Source organism: Drosophila santomea, unplaced genomic scaffold, assembly GCF_016746245.2.
Source record: "Drosophila santomea strain STO CAGO 1482 unplaced genomic scaffold, Prin_Dsan_1.1 Segkk12_quiver_pilon_scaf, whole genome shotgun sequence".
Lineage (NCBI taxonomy): Eukaryota > Metazoa > Arthropoda > Insecta > Diptera > Drosophilidae > Drosophila > Drosophila santomea.
Window position 1 is genome coordinate 168,939 of NW_025318945.1, and position 25,459 is coordinate 194,397.

Sequence of the window (25,459 nt, forward strand, 5' to 3'; positions counted from 1 at the left end):
GTCAGTATTTTACTACAATTGACTTAGCAAAGGCTTTCACCAAATCGATATGGACCCTAAGTCTATACCAAAAACGGCGTTTTCGACCAAACACGTTCACTATGAGTACACTCGCATGCCATTTGGCTTAAAAAATGCTCCTGCAACCTTCCAACGGTGCATGAATTACGTCCTAAAAGACCTCATAAATAAGCATTGCCTTGTTTATTTAGATGATGTGATCATCTATTCAACATCTCTGAACGAACACCTAGACTCACTGAGGAAGGTTTTTGAGAAACTTAAAGATGCCAATCTTAAACTCCAATTGGACAAATGCGAATTTTTAAAAAAGCAAACAAATTTCTTAGGTCATATTATAAGTCCAGAAGGCATACGACCTAATAAAGAGAAAGTTAAGGCAATCGAAAAATTTCCTCTCCCAAAGACGCCAAAAGAAATCAAATCTTTCTTAGGCTTATGCGGATACTACCGTAAGTTCATTCCAGACTTTGCAAAGATTGCAAAACCTCTGACAATATTTCTAAAAAAAGGAGCTAAAATAGACACAAGAAACGAAGAATTCAATAAATCATTTGAAAAATTGAAAACACTCATAATGAACGACCCAATTTTTATTTGCCCTGATTTCACAAAAACATTTCAAGTCACTACTGACGCTAGCAATTTCGCCATAGGAGCCGTGTTATCACAAGACAATAAGCCAGTCAGCTTTGCAAGTAGAACATTAAATGATCATGAACAAAATTATAGCACTATTGAAAAAGAACTACTAGCAATCGTTTGGGCAACCAAATATTTCCGCCCATATTTATATGGAGTCCCCTTTGAGATTTTGAGCGATCACAAACCCCTTGTTTGGCTAAATAATATTAAAGTGTCTAACATAAAACTACAACGTTGGCGAATTAGACTTAGCGAATATAATTTCAAAATCAAATATTTAGAAGGTAAACTTAATCATGTAGCAGACGCTTTATCTCGCGTCAAAATTGAAGAAAACATGGTAGGCGAAGAAGAAAATATTTCAACAGCAGCAACAATACACAGTTCATCAGAAAGCAACGAAACCTACATTGAAATTACAGAAAAACCCATAAACTATTTTGCAAGACAAATTGAATTTATAAAAGATAGCGTAGACCAAGTAGAGACAACGAAATACTTTTCCAAAATAAAACTGACCATCAAATACACTGATATGAGCCTGACAAAGGCAAAAGATATCCTTATTAAATACTTCTTAAATAATAGCTGTGTTATTTACCTGGAAAACGATAAAGACTTTTTAGTTTTTCAAAAAGCATATCGAGAAACCATTAACCCACATAGTAACGTGAAAATTCTGAAAAGTATCATAATGTTAAAAGACATAAAATCTTATCCTGAATTTAAAGAATTCATTAGTACTCAACATTCTAAATTGTTACACCCTGGTATTGAAAAAATGATACGATTATTTAAAGAAACTCACTATTTTCCAGATTATAATAAACTAATTCAAAACATTATCAATGATTGTGAAGTCTGTAACCTTGAAAAGACAGAACATAGACCAACAAAACTAGTTTTCGAAATAACCCCAGAGACAAATAACCCACGCGAAATTTATGTTATTGACTTTTATGCTATTGACAACGAACAGTATTTATCTTGTATAGACGTTTATTCAAAATTTGCGTCACTTATTAAAACAAACAGTAGAGGCAAAAAGAGCCCTTACTAGAATTTTTAACGACATGGGAAAACCACAGAAAATTAAAACAGACAAAGACTCCGCGTTTATAAGCACTTCTTTAAAAATTTGGCTAAACAACGAAGACACACAAATAGATATTACCACAAGTAAAACAGGTATAGCAGACATAGAACGCCTTCATAAAACCATAAAAGAAAAAATCAGAATTATCAATACTGAAAACAATAGAGAAAATAAAGAAACACGAATGGAAACAATTTTATACATATACAACCACAAGACTAAACATAACACAACCGGACAGATACCGGCTAACATCCTTCTTTACGCAGACACACCTACTTATGATACCCAGATGATTAAAGAAATGAAAATCAAAAATCTTAACAAAAAACGACAGGATTTCGAAATCGACACAAAATTTAGACAAGCACCCTTAACACGCGCAAAATCAAAGAATCCCTTTAGAAAAACAGGCAGAATAGAACAATTAGACGAAAAACATTATAACGAAAATAATAGAGGTTAAAACGTTATTCATTATAAAAGCAAATTTAAAAAGAAAAAGAAAGTTAATGACAGCAAATACTTGCAGCAAACCGACACCTCCCAGTCATCGGACTCATAATAACTTGTATTGCGACACAAACTACAGCAGGAACAATCGAAATCAACCCAATAGAAAACAATCAAGGATTTATCATGTTTGAATCTGGAACAATACAAATCCCCATCACCTTTATGCATCACTGTCTCACCATAAATATTACAGAAGTTGAAGAAACATTTAATAGTATAATTAAACAATGTCAAGAATTTAAAAATGTCACACAAATTAAATATTTAACCGGGAAAATGGAAAGAGAAATGAATGGCATACGCATCTCAAAACGAAATAAACCAGGACTGGTTAACTTTTTAGATTAAATTAAAATATCGTTTTGGCACACTACACGAAGACGACAGGCAACATATCGAACAACAAATTTCGATTCTATCACAAGATACAGTACAGATCAGCACTTTAAACCACGTTATTGACAGTCTCAATAATGGCATAGAAATAATTAACAACCAGTCCAATTCTTTAAAAAAAGAACAAAGAATTAATATATTAATATTTAACATTTTACCGAATATATCGAGGACATTGAAATGGGTTCACAACTAACACGACTACGAATATTTAATCCTAAACTACTAAAACATGACCATATTGGCAACGTTAATTACAAAAATCTGATAAACATAAGAACTTACGCTTGGTATAACGTAGCTACTAATGAAATATTCCTAATGTCCCACATTCCTATGAATTCAATTGAACGACCAACTTTCATAATTGCACCTTACCCCGACAATAATGGCCAAATTATTAAGGAAAATATTGAAGGCAAATTCTACTCACATAACAACTATGTTCTAAATACACTAACAAAGAATATTGTCAAAGACCATTGCATAGCTAACATAATAAAACACGAAACACCAACTTGTACTTTTCAAAAATATCGTAAACAATCCTATATTCAATACATTAAACCAAATATACTTATAACCTGGAATATGACCAGAGAAAAACTTTATCACAATTGTAACGGTCAAGAGATTTATATTGAAAATAATAAAATTATAAAAATTTCCAACTGCACAGCAGAATTAAAACAAATTACAATATCTAATAGTATTCAACAATACACAAATGTAATATTTACTGAACACAATGTAACAAAAATCGAACCAATGTCACACATAGAAATTAAGGAAATGATTTTGTTAAACAATAAGAGTAACACAATTTACAGAAACATACTAATAATCTTCATATCTGTTTTAGTTTTAATTTACATATTTTACTTTTATATGAAATGTAAAACAGCGCCACACAAAATTATTATCTCTTACCTAAAACCAAGTAAAACCACTAACAAAAATATCGAAAAAGAAACAGAGACGAAAACAGAAATAGCTGAAATTGCAAATCCAGTACCACACTTATATCCAGAAATAATCGCTTGAGGACAAGCTAATATCTAAAAGGTGGGGGAGTGACATATTCATTTCTTCATACGACATATTCACTCTTCATATAAAAAAGCTAAAGCCGATCTTTTGGAAAGCTTCACTCTCCAAAAGCCTCATAAATAACATTCCCCCAAGATACGAACCGCTTAACGGTAACGAGCTTAATGATCTGTTAAGCTTGACATATAAAGCTAAGTAGAACTTAAAAGGCTTATGTTAATCCTCTGTAAAAGGTTTGCTGGGTCGAAAGAATACCTTTGTAAATTAGTTCTTAACTGACCTCTGGTGAAACTTATTCAAATAAAGATCATAAAAAAGGAAAATATATTTTTTTTTTATTAAATCTATCACCAAAAAAGTTTATTATATATACTTTATACGGTCGGAAACGCTTCCTTCTGCCTGTTACATACTTTTCAAGGAATCTAGTAAGCCCTTATACTACGAGTAGTTGTCTTTTAAATGTTTATCAATTTTCAGTTCAGTAACATTGAATGTTATTGATGTTAAACTGTAAGTGTTAAAATTTCTTCTTTGCACTTCCACTAACTGAGTATCGGGTATCAGATATTGTTTTTTCCCTACCTTCTACTAGGGATGTCGTGATATTAAAAAAACATCGTATCAATGATATTTTTTTATCAAAACAAAATGATAATAATATTTAAAATATCCTAAAAAAATATAAATATATTTAATTTTTTTTTTCAAAAAAAAATTTTTTTCTCCACAATAAAAAAAAAAAGTTTCTTATTAACTTAATTTTCATATTTCATTTCATATTTTCATTTAAACTTAATATCATAACTTAAATTCATGGATTTCTAATACAGATCATAATAATAATAAGGATAATAATACAGATAACAATAAATTTTCAGTGAAATTTTGAACTTTCTGAAATCTGAACATACGCACACATACAAATATGTACATACATATGTAACTTCTTTTTCGCACATTTTACGAAAACATCATAAAATTTATTTTTAAAATGCGAGGACATGGTTGAAGTGTTACCACTGGTTTTTATAATTCTTTCGCTCAGTTTGCATATTGCAGTTTTGGTTTTTATTTCTATGTAATTTAATATTCATTTTATCACGTGCTCGTGTACTTGGTATCGCGTCGAAATCAGAGTGAGCGAATGGAAAATATCAAAAATGTATCAAAAAAATATCGCAATTTCGATATTTGGGCAAAAAAAAATATCACTATATAAATACAACATTTTCAGAAAAATATCGATATATTGATATATTATCAACAACCGATACTCCAGAAAATGTTTAAAGTTCTTCGCGATACCGTTACCTACCTAAATAACGGGTATCTGATAGACGGGGAACTCGACTATAGCGTTTTCTCTTGTTTTCCCTCAAGGTGGTCTCCATTTGTTGGAAAATTAAAATACTTGGCGGAAGTTAACCTAAGTCATTCATTGCAACTGTTTGGAAAGTTTTGCTGTTTTCGTATGGAAATTTCTGGCAAACAGGTAAGCCATATGCATTTATGTGTTTAAATTTCAGTGGCATAAATACATTTTTTTTTGTAAGATTGGACCGTCTTGTGTGTGTCTTGAAGTTAATTCAAATACATTTGGAAAGATTAAAGTTTTTCAATATATTACACCAATCGAGCCTTTGTTGCAAAAAGTTGTTCATCAGTTTTATGGTCCTCGTTGGAGTGCTCCACTTATGAAAATTTTTGTTTACGGAGAAAGTGTCATGGTAAGTAAACTGTATAAATATTATACCCCACATCAATATAATAAAGATTTTTATACCATTAGTTCGAACGTGATATTAACATATGGAATCATAAAGTACTTCATCGGAATCCTATCTTAGCTAAGGAAGATACATCGATAAAGAAGTTTAGGCTGTGGTTCTCCCAATTCTATTCGTCGAACAGCAAATCATATTCTGAAGCAACCAATATTGGTTGGTAGCTAAATTTGTACTGAAATTTAAAGTTTCATTAAACGATGGCTAAGTAAATACTGTGTCTCGAAGAAAATAGAAGGCTATTGAAAAAAAAAAAATTTTAAATTTATATTATTTTATTAAAGTAATTTGACGGAGTATAGTAATTTCTTTAGTTATTGTTTGTGTAGCGAGTCCCTGTAGTTTCCCCTTTTTCAATTTCTGCCGCCGCGTGCGAGCTTTTCTTCTTCTCCCTCTCGATAAATCACGCACGGCCACTCTACTAGCAGGGCCACACTCGATCTTAGTGTTACCAAGATCTCACAATCGACTAAAAGCCATACTATCGATAAGTCTCGTGAGCAGTTGAGTACCGATAGGGCGCCATTTCAAAATAACATTCCCTTCTTCGACATATTAATATATTTGGTATCCAATATACCCGTTATTTATAGTGTTATGGATTTGTTGAAAAATGTACAAGTTGAACAAGTACAAGTATCAGTTGATCTAGGCATGTTCGTATATCATGTCGACATCTTGGCAAAAATAAGTTTTTGTTTAGATTACAGATTGTTGTATTTCCATGTCCACGAACAGCAAAACTGTTATTTCTTACTTAATACATTTGTTAATTAGCTACTTGTAACTTACATGTAGATGGAAGCGCTTTCGTTCGAAGCTTTCGAAGCAAGCTGACAGGAGCTATCTGTGTCCATCTGAGTGTGGGTATGTTCGTCAGTTTCTCAAAAACTTCAAGAACAATTATGCACTCTATTGACGATTACGGTCATTATACCCGTTACTCGTAGAGTAAAAGGGTATACTAGATTCGTTGAAAAGTATGTAACAGGCAGAAGGAAGCGTTTCCGACCATATAAAGTAAAGTGCAGCACACCCTTAATTTCATCGCAATAGTGTTGGTGTTTTTCTCGATAATGAAACTAATAATGACCAACAAGCGATCAGTGCAGCGACGTCTTGACCATCACCATGCGTTGGAAAAGAACGTAACCAGCATCCCACATCCGCAATAAGTCACATCGTGAAAACCGAACTAAAAGACGAGGTCTGCTTAGCATATATAAGCAGTGCAGTGACGATTATAACCAGCAAATTAAATCAAATAACTACAATATTAATAATTAAATAGTAATCCTATTCTTCTTTTTTAAATGCCAGCTAAAACAAAGTAACATCAATAACATCCAAAACAAGTGCGGTGGCCAAGTAATTGCAGAATCAGATAGCGGCTGAAGCGTACCACGTTTTACTGCGGTACATACTACAGTACATACTACTATCGTCGCGCGAACAGAGTTGCGTTAAACGGCTACTCCATCACATAAAAAAGGGATAAACTAACTTGTGGTAGTATGCTCGTTTTATTCTGTAAGAATTCATGGTTAGAACAATTGGAACTAACTTAACTCTAGCTCACCGCAGTTTGTCCTCCAGACTTTCGCACGAACATGAAAATGCTAAGTTTTCCTTATTTCTAACTAGCATGGCAAGACAGTGAGCCCGCACACATTTGCCTAACAATCTTATCACATTTAAACTGGTTCACAATATAAGTTCACTTAACAAAATACGGACAATTGGATACAGAGGAGGCGAGTTATCGTCCACTGCTTTCTCGTAGAACCCTGCTTGGGCGGCTCCGCGTCCAATCCAGGCAGACTGGCCACTCCCTTGAGTAGGTCCTGGTCCGCATCCACAGGCAAATGGGTAAGCGGATGAAATTTCACGATGTTCTCCGCCTCAATTAGGAGACTCTCCAATACATGGTCCCATGGCGCAACTTCCTTCAGAGTATGGAAATGCTCGAAAACGTCACCACTACGTCCTGTCAGCTCCCACGAAGTTCTTGCCGTTGTCGCTGTGCAGTCTATGTACGGGCCCTCTATGGCAGACGTAGTTCCTGATCGCAATTATGCAGGAATCCTTTGACAGATCATGCGCCAGCTCCAGATGAATCGCCCTTGTCGTCCAGCACGAGAACAAGGCGGGACACAGTCACCAACAGTGGCCCAAAGTAGTCCAATCCGGTATATTTGAATGGCCATCCAAACGCATACAATCTGTCCTCCGGATGGGGTCCCATTATTGGCGGCATCGGCCGCGCTTACTGCAACTTGCAGACGTTGCACGATGATGATGCTCTCCGCATCACACGCCTCATCTTCGTGACCCAGAATCTCGTCCGCATTTCGGCAGTTGTAGCATCAACATTTTGATGCTTCATCCTGGCGTGGAAATGTCGCACAATATGATCTGTGAGACTGTGCCTGTGTGGCAGTATGACGGGCCTCCTCGCACTGTATGCACAGTGCAGCATCAGTTCTGCCGTAAGCTCGCAGAATCCCGTTCTGGTCCAGGTAGGGCACCAACCCTCGAATGTCGCTCGAGCTAGCGACGTTTTTTTAGCCTCTGCCGACCTTATCTCATCGGGTAACGACTCCAGTTGTGCCTGTCTGACCAACAGGTTCTCCGCGGCCTCACATTCTGCTGCAGTACGGCCGTATTCCTCGAGATCGCTTTTCTGTCTGCGGCACCGGCGCGCAAACCGTAAGACCCAGGCTGAGGTCCTCACCAGGCGATTGAATTTCTGAAACGGGAGTATGAAATCGCAACTAACGCAAACTCACTGGGCATCTCTTCTTCATCCGGGACATCTGAAACGCGTTCAGTTCCTTGCTCAGGCTCCGGCCAGCTGGCTGCTGGCTGTCTTAAAAACGCAAGTCCTCTTAGCCACCTTGAATCCTGGCTTAGGTCGACTCCTCTCTGAGACCGCGTCGCATCATCCGCCGTATTGTCGGCTGTAGGCACCCTTCTTCATTGGGAAGCCTTTGACGAATCCAGAATCTCCGCCACTCGGTTGCCGACAAACTGCTGGCCACGAAACTGTCCACATAATCATCGACATCCCGAAACTTCAGGGCATTCACAATCTTGACGTAATGTGCAGCGCTCGACGAGCATGCTGCTTTAAAGGTCATTACGTCCATCAAGTAGACATCCGGATCTCTCTTGTTGTCGCCATCTCTCCAGAGAGAGAGAGAGTTCTCTCTCTGGGAACAGCTATCCTCGGGACGGATCAGTACTTTGTGGAACATATCCATGATGTCACCGCAGACTCCGACTGCTCCCCTCTAAAGTGGAAGCGCACAGCAGGCAAAGACTTATAATGCTGAGGCCCTTTTCGTCATTTCCTGGATAAATTAGTAGCGCGGGCTTCGTCCTTCAGCGGCTTCATCAACCTCTGGTTGTTCTCCAGATCCGTGCAATTGTACGCTCGGGTCGTCTCCACGAACGCGCAGGTGAAGATGGGCCATTTCTCGGCCTGCCCTCCAAATACATGCAAGTCCGGAAGCTTTTGTGCTCCCTGGGTTCCATACGGCGTAGTCGTGACTTGCTTCTTTTCCAATGCTGCGATTATCTCTACATGGAGTCCAACGTGAGGGACTGGTTCATCTCTGTCGCGGAGCTCGCAGCTGTAACGGCAGTATTTCTAGGTGTCGTTCACCCGCTGCCGGGTTCCCTTTCCAGTAGCCGCTGGCTGCTGATCCGCTCTCGGTATAGGGGTGGCTTCCCCTTAATTCAGCTGGACACTCTTCCTTGGGGAATGCTGCATCTTCTACGGCTTCAATATGGCGGCGCTTGTGCGCGCTCTAAATGGCGTCCCCGACGCCTAGTTACCGATGGCTCCGGACGTCGATGCTTGACGTTCCTTACGCCTTGTGACCGCTGGCTGATGATCCACTGCGTCTCCTAGTCGCTGGCTGCGACCCGGTCGGCGCTGGCTGCGCCTTTCTATGTCGAGGGCTGCGACTCCTCTGCCGGTACGTAGCGCTGACTGCGCTCAGAAATCCCCTTGCTGGCCGTCTAAGCCGTCACTCCAGCTCCTGGCAACTCCCTCGGACTGCGAATAAAAGCTGTCGTCGCGCGAACGGAGTTGCCTTAAACGGCTACTCCACCATGGATCCCAGTAGAAAGGGATAGACTGACTTGTGGTAGTACGCTCGATTTATTCTGTAAGAATTCATGGATATAACAATTGGAACTAACTTAATTCTAGCTCACCGCAGTGTGTCCTCCAGACTTTCGCACGACAATAAATATGCTTAGTTTTTCCGGCTAATTTCCAACTAGTAACGCCGATAAAACATATTTGCACGCATTTAGCTAACTAATCCTATCACATTTAAACTGACTATCGATTACAATGTTCGATCCGGGACAATTCTACATTGCAGCCCTGATTAAAATGCAACCCTACCCAAGAGCAAGTTATCGATAGAAAGAAAGGGGTGTAGAGTCGAGTGAAAAGGTTGTCAAGAGCGGTTGTTACTAAATCTAAATAATTAATTTCGTCATAAGTCTATATAATTAACTGTGAAATCTGGAAGAACATAAATAATTTGTTACACTTTTAAGCTATATAACTCGTTTAATAAAAACCATATAAACGAAGAACTACAAATTGGCGGCTCGTCCGGAATGTACTTAATTGTAAAGACAAAATTTTGACGCAGTTCGTTTTAGTTACCAGTGATCGGTAAAATTGAACCGTTGGATGACCGACGCACAATGGCGCAAAAGATACAGATACTATACAAAAATCTAATTTTTGATGACAACGGATCGTTGCAGGGGATATCGCACTCGACTGGCAATAGTTCAAATGGGGTGAATCCATGAAAGTGATTAAAATCGGTTCAGTATTTTAAAAGTTACACGTGTTCGAAGTTGAACATTTTTTGGGTTGCAAAAGAAGGTGTTTTTTATGAAAAATTCGGACTTTGCGGTCGATTTTTAGATAAAATATGTAACCGACCGGCTTGGTTATGGTCTCTATGGAAAGCGTTATCAAATTTCTGTAAAAGGTAGAATAAATGTATAATATTCTGTTCACGTACAGGGGATTTTTCCGGATTTTGGGTTTGGGGTATATTATTTATAATAATCAAAAAGATACTTTCAACTCAGCGTAAAAAACTCGCGGCTTAGTGAAAATTCTCTACAAGCGCAGTCGCTCCGCAGTTCAAAATTGTATGGCGGGCATACATTTTTTCCTGTATTGGCGCCTTGTTTTTGAATCCCTGACTTTGTAATGATTTTAAATGAGTTCAAAGAGTACTGAGGAACACGAAAGAACATTTCGTCAAAATAATTGTGTCTCATCCTAAAGCTAAAACGGTATTGGAGATGATCTAACAATTTTGACCAATTCGTAACACAGACGCTGTCGAGATGAAAATTGTTTTGAAACAATTGACGTTACAGTTTATCAGCATCCCAGGATAGATCCTTATAGTGGCCAAAACTTTGTAAATGAGCAGGTGCAGGAATGGTTAAAAAAAGGTGTAATGCAGCCAAGTATGCTTCGCCCGTTGTCCTGGTGCCTAAAAAAATTGGAAAAAACGCCTTTTCTGCGACTATCGCAAATTAAATGAGAAAATTATACGAGATCATTTTCCGATGATCGGGATCGGGTGAATCCCGCCTCAAATCTGAGGCGACTGAGTGCAAGCCGCCCAAAGCCGTCGCCATAGGAACATCTCCAGGCCCTAGTGCCATGATGCCCCCTTCAGGCGCAGCCAAGGACGGCAAGCACCCAGTGGCAACCGGTAAAGGCAAACACACCTACGCAGAGAAACGATCTGCAGGTCAAATCCTACGCAGCCAGGAGAGATCGAAAACGGCTCCTTCGGCTGAATAGATGAAGAAGGTGGAATGGGCTAAATCCGTTTTGCCAAACTTCGGCAAGGAAGCCCCCAAACCACCCAAGCCCACAGAGGTCCAAAATCGACCTTCACCTAAGAGGGAGTGCTCCCAGGACGTTCCTTCCGACCCCTCGGCAAAGCGGCAACGCGTACAGCCGCTTTGCGGAGATCGCGAAAAACCGCATTCTCCTGGGCGTGGTCGACAGAAACCACCCGAGTGGCAGGATTCCACGTAATAAGTGGAAGTGGGTGAAGGCAGCCCTAGCCATAAAATGTTTTGAGATTCTAGCCAAGGAACCTGGCCACCCTCCTGTCTGCAAAGACGTGGGATGGTTCCAAGGCGGAGTCAAGGTGATCGCCTGTGACGATGAACGCTCTGCGGAGCTATACAAAGCCGCAGTAAAAGAGCTGGGGGAGGTGTATGAGGGCGCCGGACTTGTTGAGCTGAGCTGGTCCGACGTACCTTGCCGACCCCGTGCAAGGATCTGGATCCCGGCATCCATCAAGGCGCCGGACCAGATCCTAACCATGCTGCAGCGCTGCAACCCGCACCTTCCCACCTCGGACTGGCGAGTGGTGAAGGTCGACGAAATGGAGGGGCCAACAAACCAGGCCATCCTCATCCTAAACAAGGAGTCCCTAGCTTCCATTGAGGCCGCTCACGGGGAGCTAAACTTCGGGTTTAGCTCAGTGACCATAAAGGTCTACAAATCGGACTCCGCCAAGAAGGTTCAGGAAGGCAGTGGAGGAGTGATCGAGGAGATTGCCTCCGAGATCGAGGCATCGGAAACCGAGGACGGCTACTCGACCGATGCCTCAATCCTGCGCAGCCTTGCGAGCATGGGTCAAATGACGGACCTAGACACATCGGACGAGGAGGGAGCCGATACAACCGTGGTGGAGAGGCCCACAGTAGATGTCCGTGCGGCTTCTGCAGATAAACCTCAACCACAGTAAGGCAGCTTCCGCTGCTCTTCAACTCCATCTGGCTGAAGATGGAGTCGACATAGTCCTGATCCAGGAACCTTGGATAGTGGGAGGAAAGGTTTCAAGATTAGGGACTAAGGAATATAAGCTTCTAACAGCTCCCAGCGAAGGTAAAATAAGGGACTGCATTTTAGCCAAAAGGCACCTTAGCATTATTCTGCTCCATAACCACAGCGATGCAGACAACGCGGCAGCCACCGTGGAGTGTCAGCCATCTCCGTTCCGAGTGCTGTCATCGTAAGGCAAGAACTGCCGGATGAACTGGTAAGGAGACTGGTAGAAGACAGCGAAAAGCAAAACATAGGCCTACTAATAAGTTGTGATGCTAACGCCCACCATACACAATTGGAAAGTACAGACACAAACGACCGCGATGAGTCTCTTTTTAACTTTATCTTTAGTTCAAATCTCTTCATATGCAATAAAGGTTCATTAAGAACCGAAAAGAGGCACTGGAGGGTGCTAGATAAGCACTCTTTCTCGGACCACAGGTATATAGAAACGACCCTCACAGCCAACCCCTCAAATCCAGTTTTCACAAACCCAAGGAAAACAGACTGGCAAAAATACAAAAATATTTTAAGGGAAAAAATCCCAACGGATCCCCCTCCATACCCTCAAACAATCTCAAGTCTAAACGAACTAGTTTCAATTTTCACAGAAACCTGCACTAAAATAGCCCAAAAGAAAAAGAAAACCTCCCTTGTGGTCAGCAGAACTGTCCCCCCTCCGAACCCTTTTTTGACAGGGCCAAGGCAGGAAATGAGGAGGCCCTGTGGACCGCCTACAAGAGAGCCCTTGCAAACTACAAAAAAGCCATCAGGAAAGCAAAGCGATCCTCGTGGCATTCCTTCTGCTCAGAAATTGAAAATACAACTGAAGCAGCCAGACTTAGAAAAATACTATCCAAATCGGCCACAACCCTAGGCTACCTTAAAAGAGCAGATGGCTCCTGGACCAGCACGAGTGAGGAATCTCTGGAGATACTTCTAGACACTCACTTCCCAGGAAACAGCCAAAACGCTCTCACCTCCCAATAAACAAACGCCACACTGGCAAGTATCGAACTGTGCAGAGACCCAAAGGTCCTCCATAGGGCCATGCGCAGCTTAAACCATAGAAATATGCAGGTACAGACAAAATCAAACCCGTACAAACCCAACATGCGGGAAATATTGCCATAATCTGGCTTCTTGACATTTTTAAAGCAGGGAAACCATCACACACGACCCCAAATGATTTCAGACCAATTAGTCTGTCATCCTTCCTACTAAAGACCCTTGAAAGAATCATCGGCCTGCATCATTTTCACAGGCAAATACCCCCAAACGCTATGCGATCTCATGAGCTCAAACTCAGTGTTTTGTCCAGCTGGACCAAGAATAACGGATTAGGAATTAACCCCTCAAAGATTGAGCTGGTTCTCTTCACTAGGAAGTATAATATACCAGACTTAGTCCCACCTATCCTCAACAATCAAAGACTTTCCTTCAGTAGCAGCGCAAGGTACCTGGGCGTAATACTTGACAGGAAACTAAACTGGAACTGGAACCTCACAGACAGATATAAAAAAGCTTCTATGGCACCCTTCACGTGCAAGAAAGCATTAGGGCTCAAATGGGGCATGACACCCTAAATAGTAAACTTGATATATACGGCCATCGTCAGACCAATACTACTGTATTGTGTCGTGGTAGAGCTGCGGCACTCTGCATCAGCAGTGCTTTACGCACCACCCCAAACGATGCCTTAAATGTCGATGCTTGACGTTCCTTACGCCTTGTGACCGCTGGCTGATGATCCACTGCGTCTCCTAGTCGCTGGCTGCGAACCGGTCGGCGCTGGCTGCGCCTTTCTATGTCGAGGGCTGCGACTCCTCTGCCGGTACGTAGCGCTGACTGCGCTCAGAAATCCCCTTGCTGGCCGTCTAAGCCGTCACTCCAGCTCCTGGCAACTCCCTCGGACTGCGAATAAAAGCTGTCGTCGCGCGAACGGAGTTGCCTTAAACGGCTACTCCACCATGGATCCCAGTAGAAAGGGATAGACTGACTTGTGGTAGTACGCTCGATTTATTCTGTAAGAATTCATGGATATAACAATTGGAACTAACTTAATTCTAGCTCACCGCAATGTGTCCTCCAGACTTTCGCACGACAATAAATATGCTTAGTTTTTCCGGCTAATTTCCAACTAGTAACGCCGATAAAACATATTTGCACGCATTTAGCTAACTAATCCTATCACATTTAAACTGACTATCGATTACAATGTTCGATCCGGGACAATTCTACATTGCAGCCCTGATTAAAATGCAACCCTACCCAAGAGCAAGTTATCGATAGAAAGAAAGGGGTGTAGAGTCGAGTGAAAAGGTTGTCAAGAGCGGTTGTTACTAAATCTAAATAATTAATTTCGTCATAAGTCTATATAATTAACTGTGAAATCTGGAAGAACATAAATAATTTGTTACACTTTTAAGCTATATAACTCGTTTAATAAAAACCATATAAACGAAGAACTACAAATTGGCGGCTCGTCCGGAATGTACTTAAGTGTAAAGACAAAATTTTGACGCAGTTCGTTTTAGTTACCAGTGATCGGTAAAATTGAACCGTTGGATGACCGACGCACAATGGCGCAAAAGATACAGATACTATACAAAAATCTAATTTTTGATGACAACGGATCGTTGCAGGGGATATCGCACTCGACTGGCAATAGTTCAAATGGGGTGAATCCATGAAAGTGATTAAAATCGGTTCAGTATTTTAAAAGTTACACGTGTTCGAAGTTGAACATTTTTTGGGTTGCAAAAGAAGGTGTTTTTTATGAAAAATTCGGACTTTGTGGTCGATTTTTAGATAAAATATGTAACCGACCGGCTTGGTTATGGTCTCTATGGAAAGCGTTATCAAATTTCTGTAAAAGGTAGAATAAATGTATAATATTCTGTTCACGTACAGGGGATTTTTCCGGATTTTGGGTTTGGGGTATATTATTTATAATAATCAAAAAGATACTTTCAACTCAGCGTAAAAAACGCGCGGCTTAGTGAAAATTCTCTACAAGCGCATTCGCTCCGCAGTTCAAAATTGTATGGCGGGCATACATTTTTTCCTGTATTGACTTTGTAATGATTTTAAATGAGTATAATGATAAACTATTCTTCAGAAAAATATTAAATGAAGTAACATTGAATTATTATTTTGAGCATACATTTTAGCTACCTGATCCCTCTTTTTAATGTAATATGTGGTATGAAATATTTTTTTCGAGATTTATCGGTGCAGGTAATAAAGGATAAAAAGGGGTTGACTCTAATTATTGTTACTACAGGTAATAATTATGAAATATATAAATTCATTGAGGAGTTCAGTCTTATTTGTACTTTTAAAACAAAAACAACAATGGAACTAAATAATTTGAAGCTATTCGAATTGTGGATCAGCTGGTGTACACTTTTAGGCACAATTATTTTGACGAACTGTTCTTTCGTGTTTCTCAGTACTCTTTGATCAGCTTGAACTAAAATTCTTGCTACTTTTTTTAATTGCTATTATTAATATGCTATTTGTGAATTTTTGCGCACTCTTTGAACGCTGCTGATCAGATGAAAATTGTTTTGAAACAATTGACGTTACAGTTTATCAGCATCCCAGGATAGAGCCTTATAGTGGCCAAAACTTTGTAAATGAGCAGGTGCAGGAATGGTTAAAAAAATGTGTAATGCAGCCAAGTATGCTTCGCCCGTTGTCCTGGTGCCTAAAAAAATTGGAAAAAACACCTTTTCTGCGACTATCGCAAATTAAATGAGAAAATTATACGAGATCATGTTCCGATGGCACTCATTGTCAATGTTTTAGGCAAGCTTTAGAATGCGAAGACATATACAACATTGGATTTGACTAATGGGTCTTTTCATGTGCCCGTAGAAGCAGGTTCAAGGAGATACACTTCGTTCGTGACTCAAAGTGGGCAGTATCAATTTTTATTTGTATCGTTTGGCATTTCGCCTGCAGTTTTTACTAGGTTTATAAAGTCTGTTTTACGAGAGTTGCTCGTAAGTGGCATTGTAATACTTGATATGGATGATGTTATTGTGCCTGGTAACGACGTTGATGACGGGATAAGAAAATTGAAGCAAGTGTTATAAGTATCTTCTCAGAATGGGCTACGAATAATTTGTGGAAAAAGGCAGATATTACATCGGAAAGTAAGTTTTTTGGAATATATCGTTCAAGGTGGAACTATAAATAAAGCAATCTCTTCGGTACCTGGCTCAACGAAAGTTGCTGCCTGGAAAATACAAATAACTCGAAGCAATTTTTTATATTGCTCCTGTCGGACTTAGGTAATCGGCCGTTCTCGGTTACTCGGTACTCGGTTTCAAAAATACCCTGTCTTGCTTTTCTTAATATGCTCTAGCTTGTACCATTACTCAGCTTCTTTCTTTAGAGGTTGTTATGCGTTCTCGGCCTTAAAACTCTTTATTTTGCTATTCTATATATGCTTTGTCTTGCACCATTACTGTGCTTCTCTCTTTAGAGCTTGTAATGCGTACTCAACCTTAAAAGTTTTTATTTTATTTGGTTTTCTTTGATTGCTAGAGAGTGTCTCTCTTACTCAGCAACTGTAAGGATAGTAAAGGGGAATTTCCTTACTTAGCCTATTTAGCGGAGTGCGTGTGTGCGAACGAAAGAGGGAATGGGAATAATTATAGAATGCAAAACTACTCATTCCACACTGTGCTCGAAGTTGGTTTCTGTTGTGCAGATTTGCATTCACTCCGTTTATTCCTTCTCTTCATAAGTCGGCTGTCACTTTTAAAACGGTTCTTTTCTTATCAGAGTTTCAAACACAAACACGGCCTAAGTCACTTTGTGCGAGACTTGTGCGATCCAGCGTCGTTTTGTTTCTTCACTTCTTTTTTTTATTGATAAATTTACCATTTTTTTTTCCAAGTTAGTATTATAAATATTATTATAATTAGTATTATAATTATTGGCCGTCAGTCGGGTGATGGACAAGGGGAATAACGTGTAGTTTCAAGCTTGCTAGAAGAACGCGCCGTAATTGCCCATACACGCGAGGTCGGCTGGAAACAGGTCCCCTGGCAAGGTTATGTGCCTGCCAGAGGATGCTGGCAAATGGTAGTCGGGCGTCCCGGGCCGGACTAAGGTGTCATTCAACCCGTGCCGAGAGTCAGCCTGACTGAGGGCCCGGGTCACAAAATAGCTCAGTCTCAAACGGAGAGCTCAGGGTACCTCGCGACCCCCTGTTCTAAGAAGCCTTACCCGGGCGTCGCATATCTCCGCCCGGGTGGACCCTCCTTTTCTCCGCAACTCGTGGGAATCACATGGAGTCAATAAAAATAAATAAAAAGGAGTCAGGATCTTCCAAAAAACCTACTCAAACGGCAGTGACGACTGAGTCTGGCCGTACAAACTTCAAGGCAGCGAAGTTGGCGAGTGAGCCCACCTGCCTGGCCAACACCATAGGATCGGGTTCGGGTGAATCCCGCCTCAAATCTGAGGCGACTGAGTGCAAGCCGCCCAAAGCCGTCGCCATAGGAACATCTCCAGGCCCTAGTGCCATGATGCCCCCTTCAGGCGCAGCCAAGGACGGCAAGCACCCAGTGGCAACCGGTAAAGGCAAACACACCTACGCAGAGAAACGATCTGCAGGTCAAATCCTACGCAGCCAGGAGAGATCGAAAACGGCTCCTTCGGCTGAATAGATGAAGAAGGTGGAATGGGCTAAATCCGTTTTGCCAAACTTCGGCAAGGAAGCCCCCAAACCACCCAAGCCCACAGAGGTCAAAAAGCGACCTTCACCTAAGAGGGAGTGCTCCCAGGACGTTCCTTCCGACCCCTCGGCAAAGCGGCAACGCGTACAGCCGCTTTGCGGAGATCGCGAAAAACCGCATTCTCCTGGGCGTGGTCGACAGAAACCACCCGAGTGGCAGGATTCCACGTAATAAGTGGAAGTGGGTGAAGGCAGCCCTAGCCATAAAATGTTTTGAGATTCTAGCCAAGGAACCTGGCCACCCTCCTGTCTGCAAAGACGTGGGATGGTTCCAAGGCGGAGTCAAGGTGATCGCCTGTGACGATGAACGCTCTGCGGAGCTATACAAAGCCGCAGTAAAAGAGCTGGGGGAGGTGTATGAGGGCGCCGGACTTGTTGAGCTGAGCTGGTCCGACGTACCTTGCCGACCCCGTGCAAGGATCTGGATCCCGGCATCCATCAAGGCGCCGGACCAGATCCTAACCATGCTGCAGCGCTGCAACCCGCACCTTCCCACCTCGGACTGGCGAGTGGTGAAGGTCGACGAAATGGAGGGGCCAACAAACCAGGCCATCCTCATCCTAAACAAGGAGTCCCTAGCTTCCATTGAGGCCGCTCACGGGGAGCTAAACTTCGGGTTTAGCTCAGTGACCATAAAGGTCTACAAATCGGACTCCGCCAAGAAGGTTCAGGAAGGCAGTGGAGGAGTGATCGAGGAGATTGCCTCCGAGATCGAGGCATCGGAAACCGAGGACGGCTACTCGACCGATGCCTGCGCAGCCTTGCGAGCATGGGTCAAATGACGGACCTAGACACATCGGACGAGGAGGGAGCCGATACAACCGTGGTGGAGAGGCCCACAGTAGATGTCCGTGCGGCTTCTGCAGATAAACCTCCACCACAGTAAGGCAGCTTCCGCTGCTCTTCAACTCCATCTGGCTGAAGATGGAGTCGACATAGTCCTGATCCAGGAACCTTGGATAGTGGGAGGAAAGGTTTCAAGATTAGGGACTAAGGAATATAAGCTTCTAACAGCTCCCAGCGAAGATAAAATAAGGGACTGCATTTTAGCCAAAAGGCACCTTAGCATTATTCTGCTCCATAACCACAGCGATGCAGACAACGCGGCAGCCACCGTGGAGTGTCAGCCATCTCCGTTCCGAGTGCTGTCATCGTAAGGCAAGAACTGCCGGATGAACTGGTAAGGAGACTGGTAGAAGACAGCGAAAAGCAAAACATAGGCCTACTAATAAGTTGTGATGCTAACGCCCACCATACACAATTGGAAAGTACAGACACAAACGACCGCGATGAGTCTCTGTTTAACTTTATCTATAGTTCAAATCTCTTCATATGCAATAAAGGTTCATTAAGAACCGAAAAGAGGCACTGGAGGGTGCTAGATAAGCACTCTTTCTCGGACCACAGGTATATAGAAACGACCCTCACAGCCAACCCCTCAAATCCAGTTTTCACAAACCCAAGGAAAACAGACTGGCAAAAATACAAAAATATTTTAAGGGAAAAAATCCCAACGGATCCCCCTCCATACCCTCAAACAATCTCAAGTCTAAACGAACTAGTTTCAATTTTCACAGAAACCTGCACAAAAATAGCCCAAAAGAAAAAGAAAACCTCCCTTGTGGTCAGCAGAACTGTCCCCCCTCCGAACCCTTTTTTGACAGGGCCAAGGCAGGAAATGAGGAGGCCCTGTGGACCGCCTACAAGAGAGCCCTTGCAAACTACAAAAAAGCCATCAGGAAAGCAAAGCGATCCTCGTGGCATTCCTTCTGCTCAGAAATACAATTGAAGCAGCTAGACTTAGAAAAATACTATCAAAATCGGCCACAACCCTAGGCTACCTTAAAAGAGCAGATGGCTCCTGGACCAGCACGAGTGAGGAATCTCTGGAGATACTTCTAGACACTCACTTCCCAGGAAACAGCCAAAACGCTCTCACCTCCCAATAAACAAACGCCACACTGGCAAGTATCGAACTGTGCAGAGACCCAAAGGTCCTCCATAGGGCCATGCGCAGCTTAAACCATAGAAATCTGCAGGTACAGACAAAATCATACCCGTACAAACCCAACATGCGGGAAATATTGCCGTAATCTGGCTTCTTGACATTTTTAAAGCAGGGAAACCATCACACACGACCCCAAATGATTTCAGACCAATTAGTCTGTCATCCTTACTACTAAAGACCCTTGAAAGAATCATCGGCCTGCATCATTTTCACAGGCAAATACCCCCAAACGATATGCGATCTCATGAGCTCAAACTCAGTGTTTTGTCCAGCTGGACCAAGAATAACGGATTTGGAATTAACCCCTCAAAGATTGAGCTGGTTCTCTTCACTAGGAAGTATAATATACCAGACTTAGTCCCACCTATCCTCAACAATCAAAGACTTTCCTTCAGTAGCAGCGCAAGGTACCTGGGCGTAATACTTGACAGGAAACTAAACTGGAACTGGAACCTCACAGACAGATATAAAAAAGCTTCTATGGCACCCTTCACGTGCAAGAAAGCATTAGGGCTCAAATGGGGCAGTAAACTGGATATATACGGCCATCGTCAGACCAATACTACTGTATTGGGTCGTGGTAGAGCTGCGGCACTCTGCATCAGCAGTGCTTTACGCACCACCCCAAACGATGCCTTAAATGTCATACTCAATCTCCCAAGCCCAGAACTAGCTGGCATGGAACAGGCTACAGTAGCGGAAATCAGGCTTAGAGATACCAAACAGTGGAACCCACAAGAAGCGGGTCACTCATGTATCCTAAAAAACATTCAAATTTTCCCCTCCAGGACAGACTACTGTACTCCAACGGAGTACATACAAACACCGTTCAACACAATCATCCCAGAGAGGGACGAGTGGAACTCACCCCCGATCATTGCAGCGCCTTCCAAGCTGAAGTAGCAGCAATAAGGGAATCCCTAAAACACTTAAAAGCACTAAAACCGGAAAGCTCACATGTAAACATTTTCAGTGATAGCCAAGCAGCTATCAAATCGAATGGCTCAATCTCAAGTCACTCAAAAACAGTATCGAATTGCAGATCATCTTTACATGAGATGACACAACAATTCGTAACCAGCCTTATATGGGTACCCGGTCACAGGGACATAGAAGGCAACTCCATCGCAGATTAACTAGCTCGAGAAGGCACTACCGCGCCACTCATACAAGATGTGATAGGCACCCATGCCAGAAGACTAAATGCCCCGTATAACGATTTCTGCCATAGCTGTAGGGACGAAGAAATGGAAGAAACGGTAGAGCATCTACTATGCCACTGTCCAGCACTGCAAGCGAAAAGACATACTCAATTAGGAAGCAGATTCCTGATAGACACGTCCGACCTGTCCGACGCCGATCCACATCGGATACAAAAATTCACCAGCGCCTCTGGCTGGGGAAACTACTAACTGCACACGAACCTCGACGGGCAAAAGGGGAAAACATACACGGTATCACAATGGACCTCTAATGGTCTAAGTGCGTCGGATTACCGACGGCCGGTAAAACCTAACCTAACCTAACCTATCAAAGTTGACATCAGTCTACACAGTGTCTACCAAAAAACATCACAGTTAACTTCGGTTTGGAAGTCTAGAGAAAGAATATCAAGTTTTTGATGTAAGTCATCAAATAATCACAAGTTAATCATAATCTGGGATTTTACATTTTACCAACCGTCTACCTGCCATTAGCATTACATCACAAAATTACATCACAAAAAATCAGATTCGTAAAACAAATTTATTAAATGACAAACTAAGACAAAAATGCATTTAAACGAAACACATTCGATTCGATTCGCGTCGGGGTAAGACGTATTTTCATCGAGCTCTGTACAAAATCAATTTATTTAAGTGAAGTGAATAAATAAAACAAAATAAATTACAAATATCAGCGAAAAGACGCTATTAGCAATGTTAAATTGCAAATCTATAATATTTGTTGTGTGTGGAAACATTAAATTAAAACAAAAGCTAATTTAAATAGACAACAAACAAATCGACAGTTCCAAAATGAGCCAACGCGAATTGCGCGCTCAGCGGCAAAAAGAGCAAGACGAGCGCCGGCTCTCTCTCCAACGAAACAATGCCTACTTCACCTTCGTGTCTGACGCCCGTGAGTGCCAAACAACCCATCGAGTCAATGACCTAGCACCTGCAGAAAGCAAACGATCGCGGTCCTGCTTACCAATGCTTATGACTGCACAATGTGAACCCGAACGCATTGAGAGCGTCTCTCTCGCGCTCTCCTCATTGCAAACGGTGCCAAGCTCTGTAGCTACCAGCACAGTAACTTCGATATCTACTGCAACTGCACCTATAGCAACAACAACAACATCAACACTATGCTCAGTACCGAGAGTTGTGTACATTTCTGCTGAAACAACAACAACCAAAGCAAGTGCACTCTCTCCGACTCTAGAAAACAAAAGCGGACAAGAACCAAAACAAAACACAAAACTGTTTCAAACAGGGCTGGATCGCTACATTCAAATAAAGCGAAAGCTAAGCCCACAACACAAACAGGCTGGCAATCAGCCGAAAATAAATCGCACCAACGTTGACAACTCAACTTCAAATAGGTTTGCACTACTGGATGACTGCGAAGTGCATCCAATGAAAGAACAGGAGCAGAAGAAGACTAAGCCGCCTCCAATATTTATACGAGAGAAAACCTCAAGCGCACTGGTTAACAAACTAGCTACGATCATCGGAGAAAACAGGTTCCACGTTATACCTCTTACCAAGGGAAACATACATGAAACGAAAGTGCAGACTCCGGATGAGTCTAGCCATCGATCAGTGACCAAGTACCTGGATGAAGCTGGAAAGAGTTACTATACCTACCAGCTTAAAAGTGCCAAAGGATTGCAGGTCGTCATTAAAGGAATTGAATCATCAGTGACCCCATCCGAAATTATCGAGGCACTAAAGGAGAAAAACTTTAAGGCAAAAACGGTGATCAACATTCTTAACAGGAAGAAAGAGCCGCAGCCACTCTTCAAAGTCGAACTGGAGCCATCGAGTCAAAAAATCAGCAAAAATGAAGTACATCCTATTTATAAACTCCAGTTTCTACTGCACCGGAGAATAACCGTCGAAGAGCCACACAAGCGCAAGCAGCCTGTGCAGTGCACTAACTGCCAAGAATATGGCCACACCAAAGCATACTGCACCCTAAAATCTATCTGCGTTGTTTGCAGCGATGCTCACAGTACCGCAAACTGTCCCAAGAACAAGGACGACAGCTCAATTAAATTATGCAGCAACTGTGGCGAAAACCACACTGCCAACTGGCGAGGATGCATTGTTTACAAGGAACTTAAGTGTCGCCTAAACAAACGAGTGACTTCAGTTCGTGATCGTACCACACCAGCAATTCACAAAGCAATGGAACCGAGTACAACTAACATCCCTCTGTCTACCAGCTACCGAACAGCGCCAAATATTTCCTTTGCAAGTGCACTAAAATCAGGGATCCAAACACCAGCAGCGGACACCCCCATTCATCAAACAAACACTCACGATAACATGCAACAGCAGCCAATTGGCGTTAAAGCGATTATGCTTTCGATGCAGCAAAGCATGAAAGACTTTATGGCCTTCATGCAAACAACTATGCAAGAGCTTATGAGGAACCAAAACATCCTTATTCAAATGCTCGTTTCCTCTAAAACAGTATAATGACTCCCCTAATAATAGCAACCTGGAACGCTAATGGCGTTTCGCGGCACAAGCTAGAACTTGCTCAGTTCTTAGCCGACAGAAACATTGATGTTATGCTACTCTCAGAGACTCACCTCACTGAAAAGTACAATTTTCAAATACCAGAATACAAATTTTACTTTACGAATCACCCGGATGGCAAGGCCCATGGAGGCACTGGCATACTAATACGATCGCGAATCAAACACCACTTTGTTAGTAATTGGCAAGAAGATTGCCTACAATCTACCTCTATAAGCCTCCAAGGCTATAACGGTGCTCTCACTCTGGCTGCTGTCTATTGCCCACCCCGCTTCACACTATCAGAGGACAAATTCACAACACTCTTCGACTCGCTCGGTGAAAGGTTTGTTGCAGCTGGTGATTGGAATGCCAAGCACATGTACTGGGGATCTCGGATAGCGACCCCTAAAGGAAAACAGCTATACAACGCAATTATTAAACCGCAAAACAAGCTTAATTATGTTTCTCCGGGTACGCCTACATACTGGCCAGCAGATCCTAAAAAGCTTCCAGACTTGATTGACTTTGCCATCACCAAAAGGATATCCCAATCAATGATTACAGCTGAGGCACTTTCAGAACTTTCATCTGATCACTGCCCTGTGCTCTTTAATCTTTTGTACCAACTGCAACACATCGAGCGGCCGTATAGACTCACAAGCAACAGGACCAACTGGGAGAGGTACAAAAAATATGTTTGTTCACATACCGACTTCTCTAGCTCATTGGAAACCGAGCAAGACATCGATCAGTTTGCTGGTAGCCTAGAATCAACACTAGTCGCAGCAGCAAAAGCGTCAACTCCACAAGATACCAACGGATGCAGTAAAAAGTTCAACATGACAAGTCGAGATACCGAACTCCTTGTGCTTGAAAAACGACGACTTCAAAGGGAGTGGCAGGAGCACAGATCACCTGGCGCAAAGAGTAGACTAAAAGCAGCTTCTCGCAGACTTACTAAAGCGCTTAAGAAAAAAGAAGCGGACGCACAACTGCGTTACATCGAGAACCTCACGCCCACCAGCACAAAAAACTCATTGTGGAAAGCCCACAGGAATCAGCAGGCACCAGCAGAAACTGTCGTACCCCTCCGTAACTCTACCGGAAACTGGTCTCGTAGTGACATGGACAGAGCAAGAGTCTTCGCTGATCATCTCAAAAAGGTATTTCAACCCAATCCAGCCACTAAGTCATTTACTCTCCCACCCTTAACTGCATCTGAATTAGCACCACAAGATCCCATAGAATTTCGGCCAAGCGAAATAACGAAAGTCATTAGAGACCAACTGAAGACTGGAAAATCGCCTGGCTTCGATTTAATAACACCGAAAATGATAATCGAGCTTCCAATGTGTGCAGTTCTACAAATCTGCCTACTCTTCAACGCTATTACCAAAATTGGATACTTTCCTCAAAAGTGGAAGAAATCAGTTATAGTTATGATCCCTAAGCCTGGGAAAGACAAAACACAGCCATCATCATACAGGCCAATAAGCCTACTTACTTGTCTCTCCAAGTTATTTGAAAAAGTACTGCTGCTACGAATC

The 25,459-nt window shown here is 42.0% G+C and overlaps 1 protein-coding gene and 1 pseudogene across 2 annotated transcripts in view; both read left to right on the forward strand.

Moving 5' to 3' along the window:
* LOC120457522 (cholesterol 7-desaturase nvd) overlaps positions 1–5,748 on the forward strand; it is a 137,473-nt gene extending 131,725 nt beyond the window's left edge. For both annotated transcript variants that reach the window (XM_039645066.1, XM_039645067.2), the window contains exons 5-7: positions 5,108–5,219; positions 5,281–5,454; positions 5,517–5,748. In XM_039645066.1, coding sequence (XP_039501000.1) covers positions 5,108–5,219; positions 5,281–5,454; positions 5,517–5,675 — 445 coding nt within the window. In that variant the 3' untranslated portion in view covers positions 5,676–5,748. The remainder of the gene's footprint in view (positions 1–5,107; positions 5,220–5,280; positions 5,455–5,516) is intronic.
* Positions 5,749–20,179: 14,431 nt separating this feature from the next.
* On the forward strand, positions 20,180–21,341 carry LOC122756564 (annotated as a pseudogene).
* Positions 21,342–25,459: the final 4,118 nt, after the last annotated feature.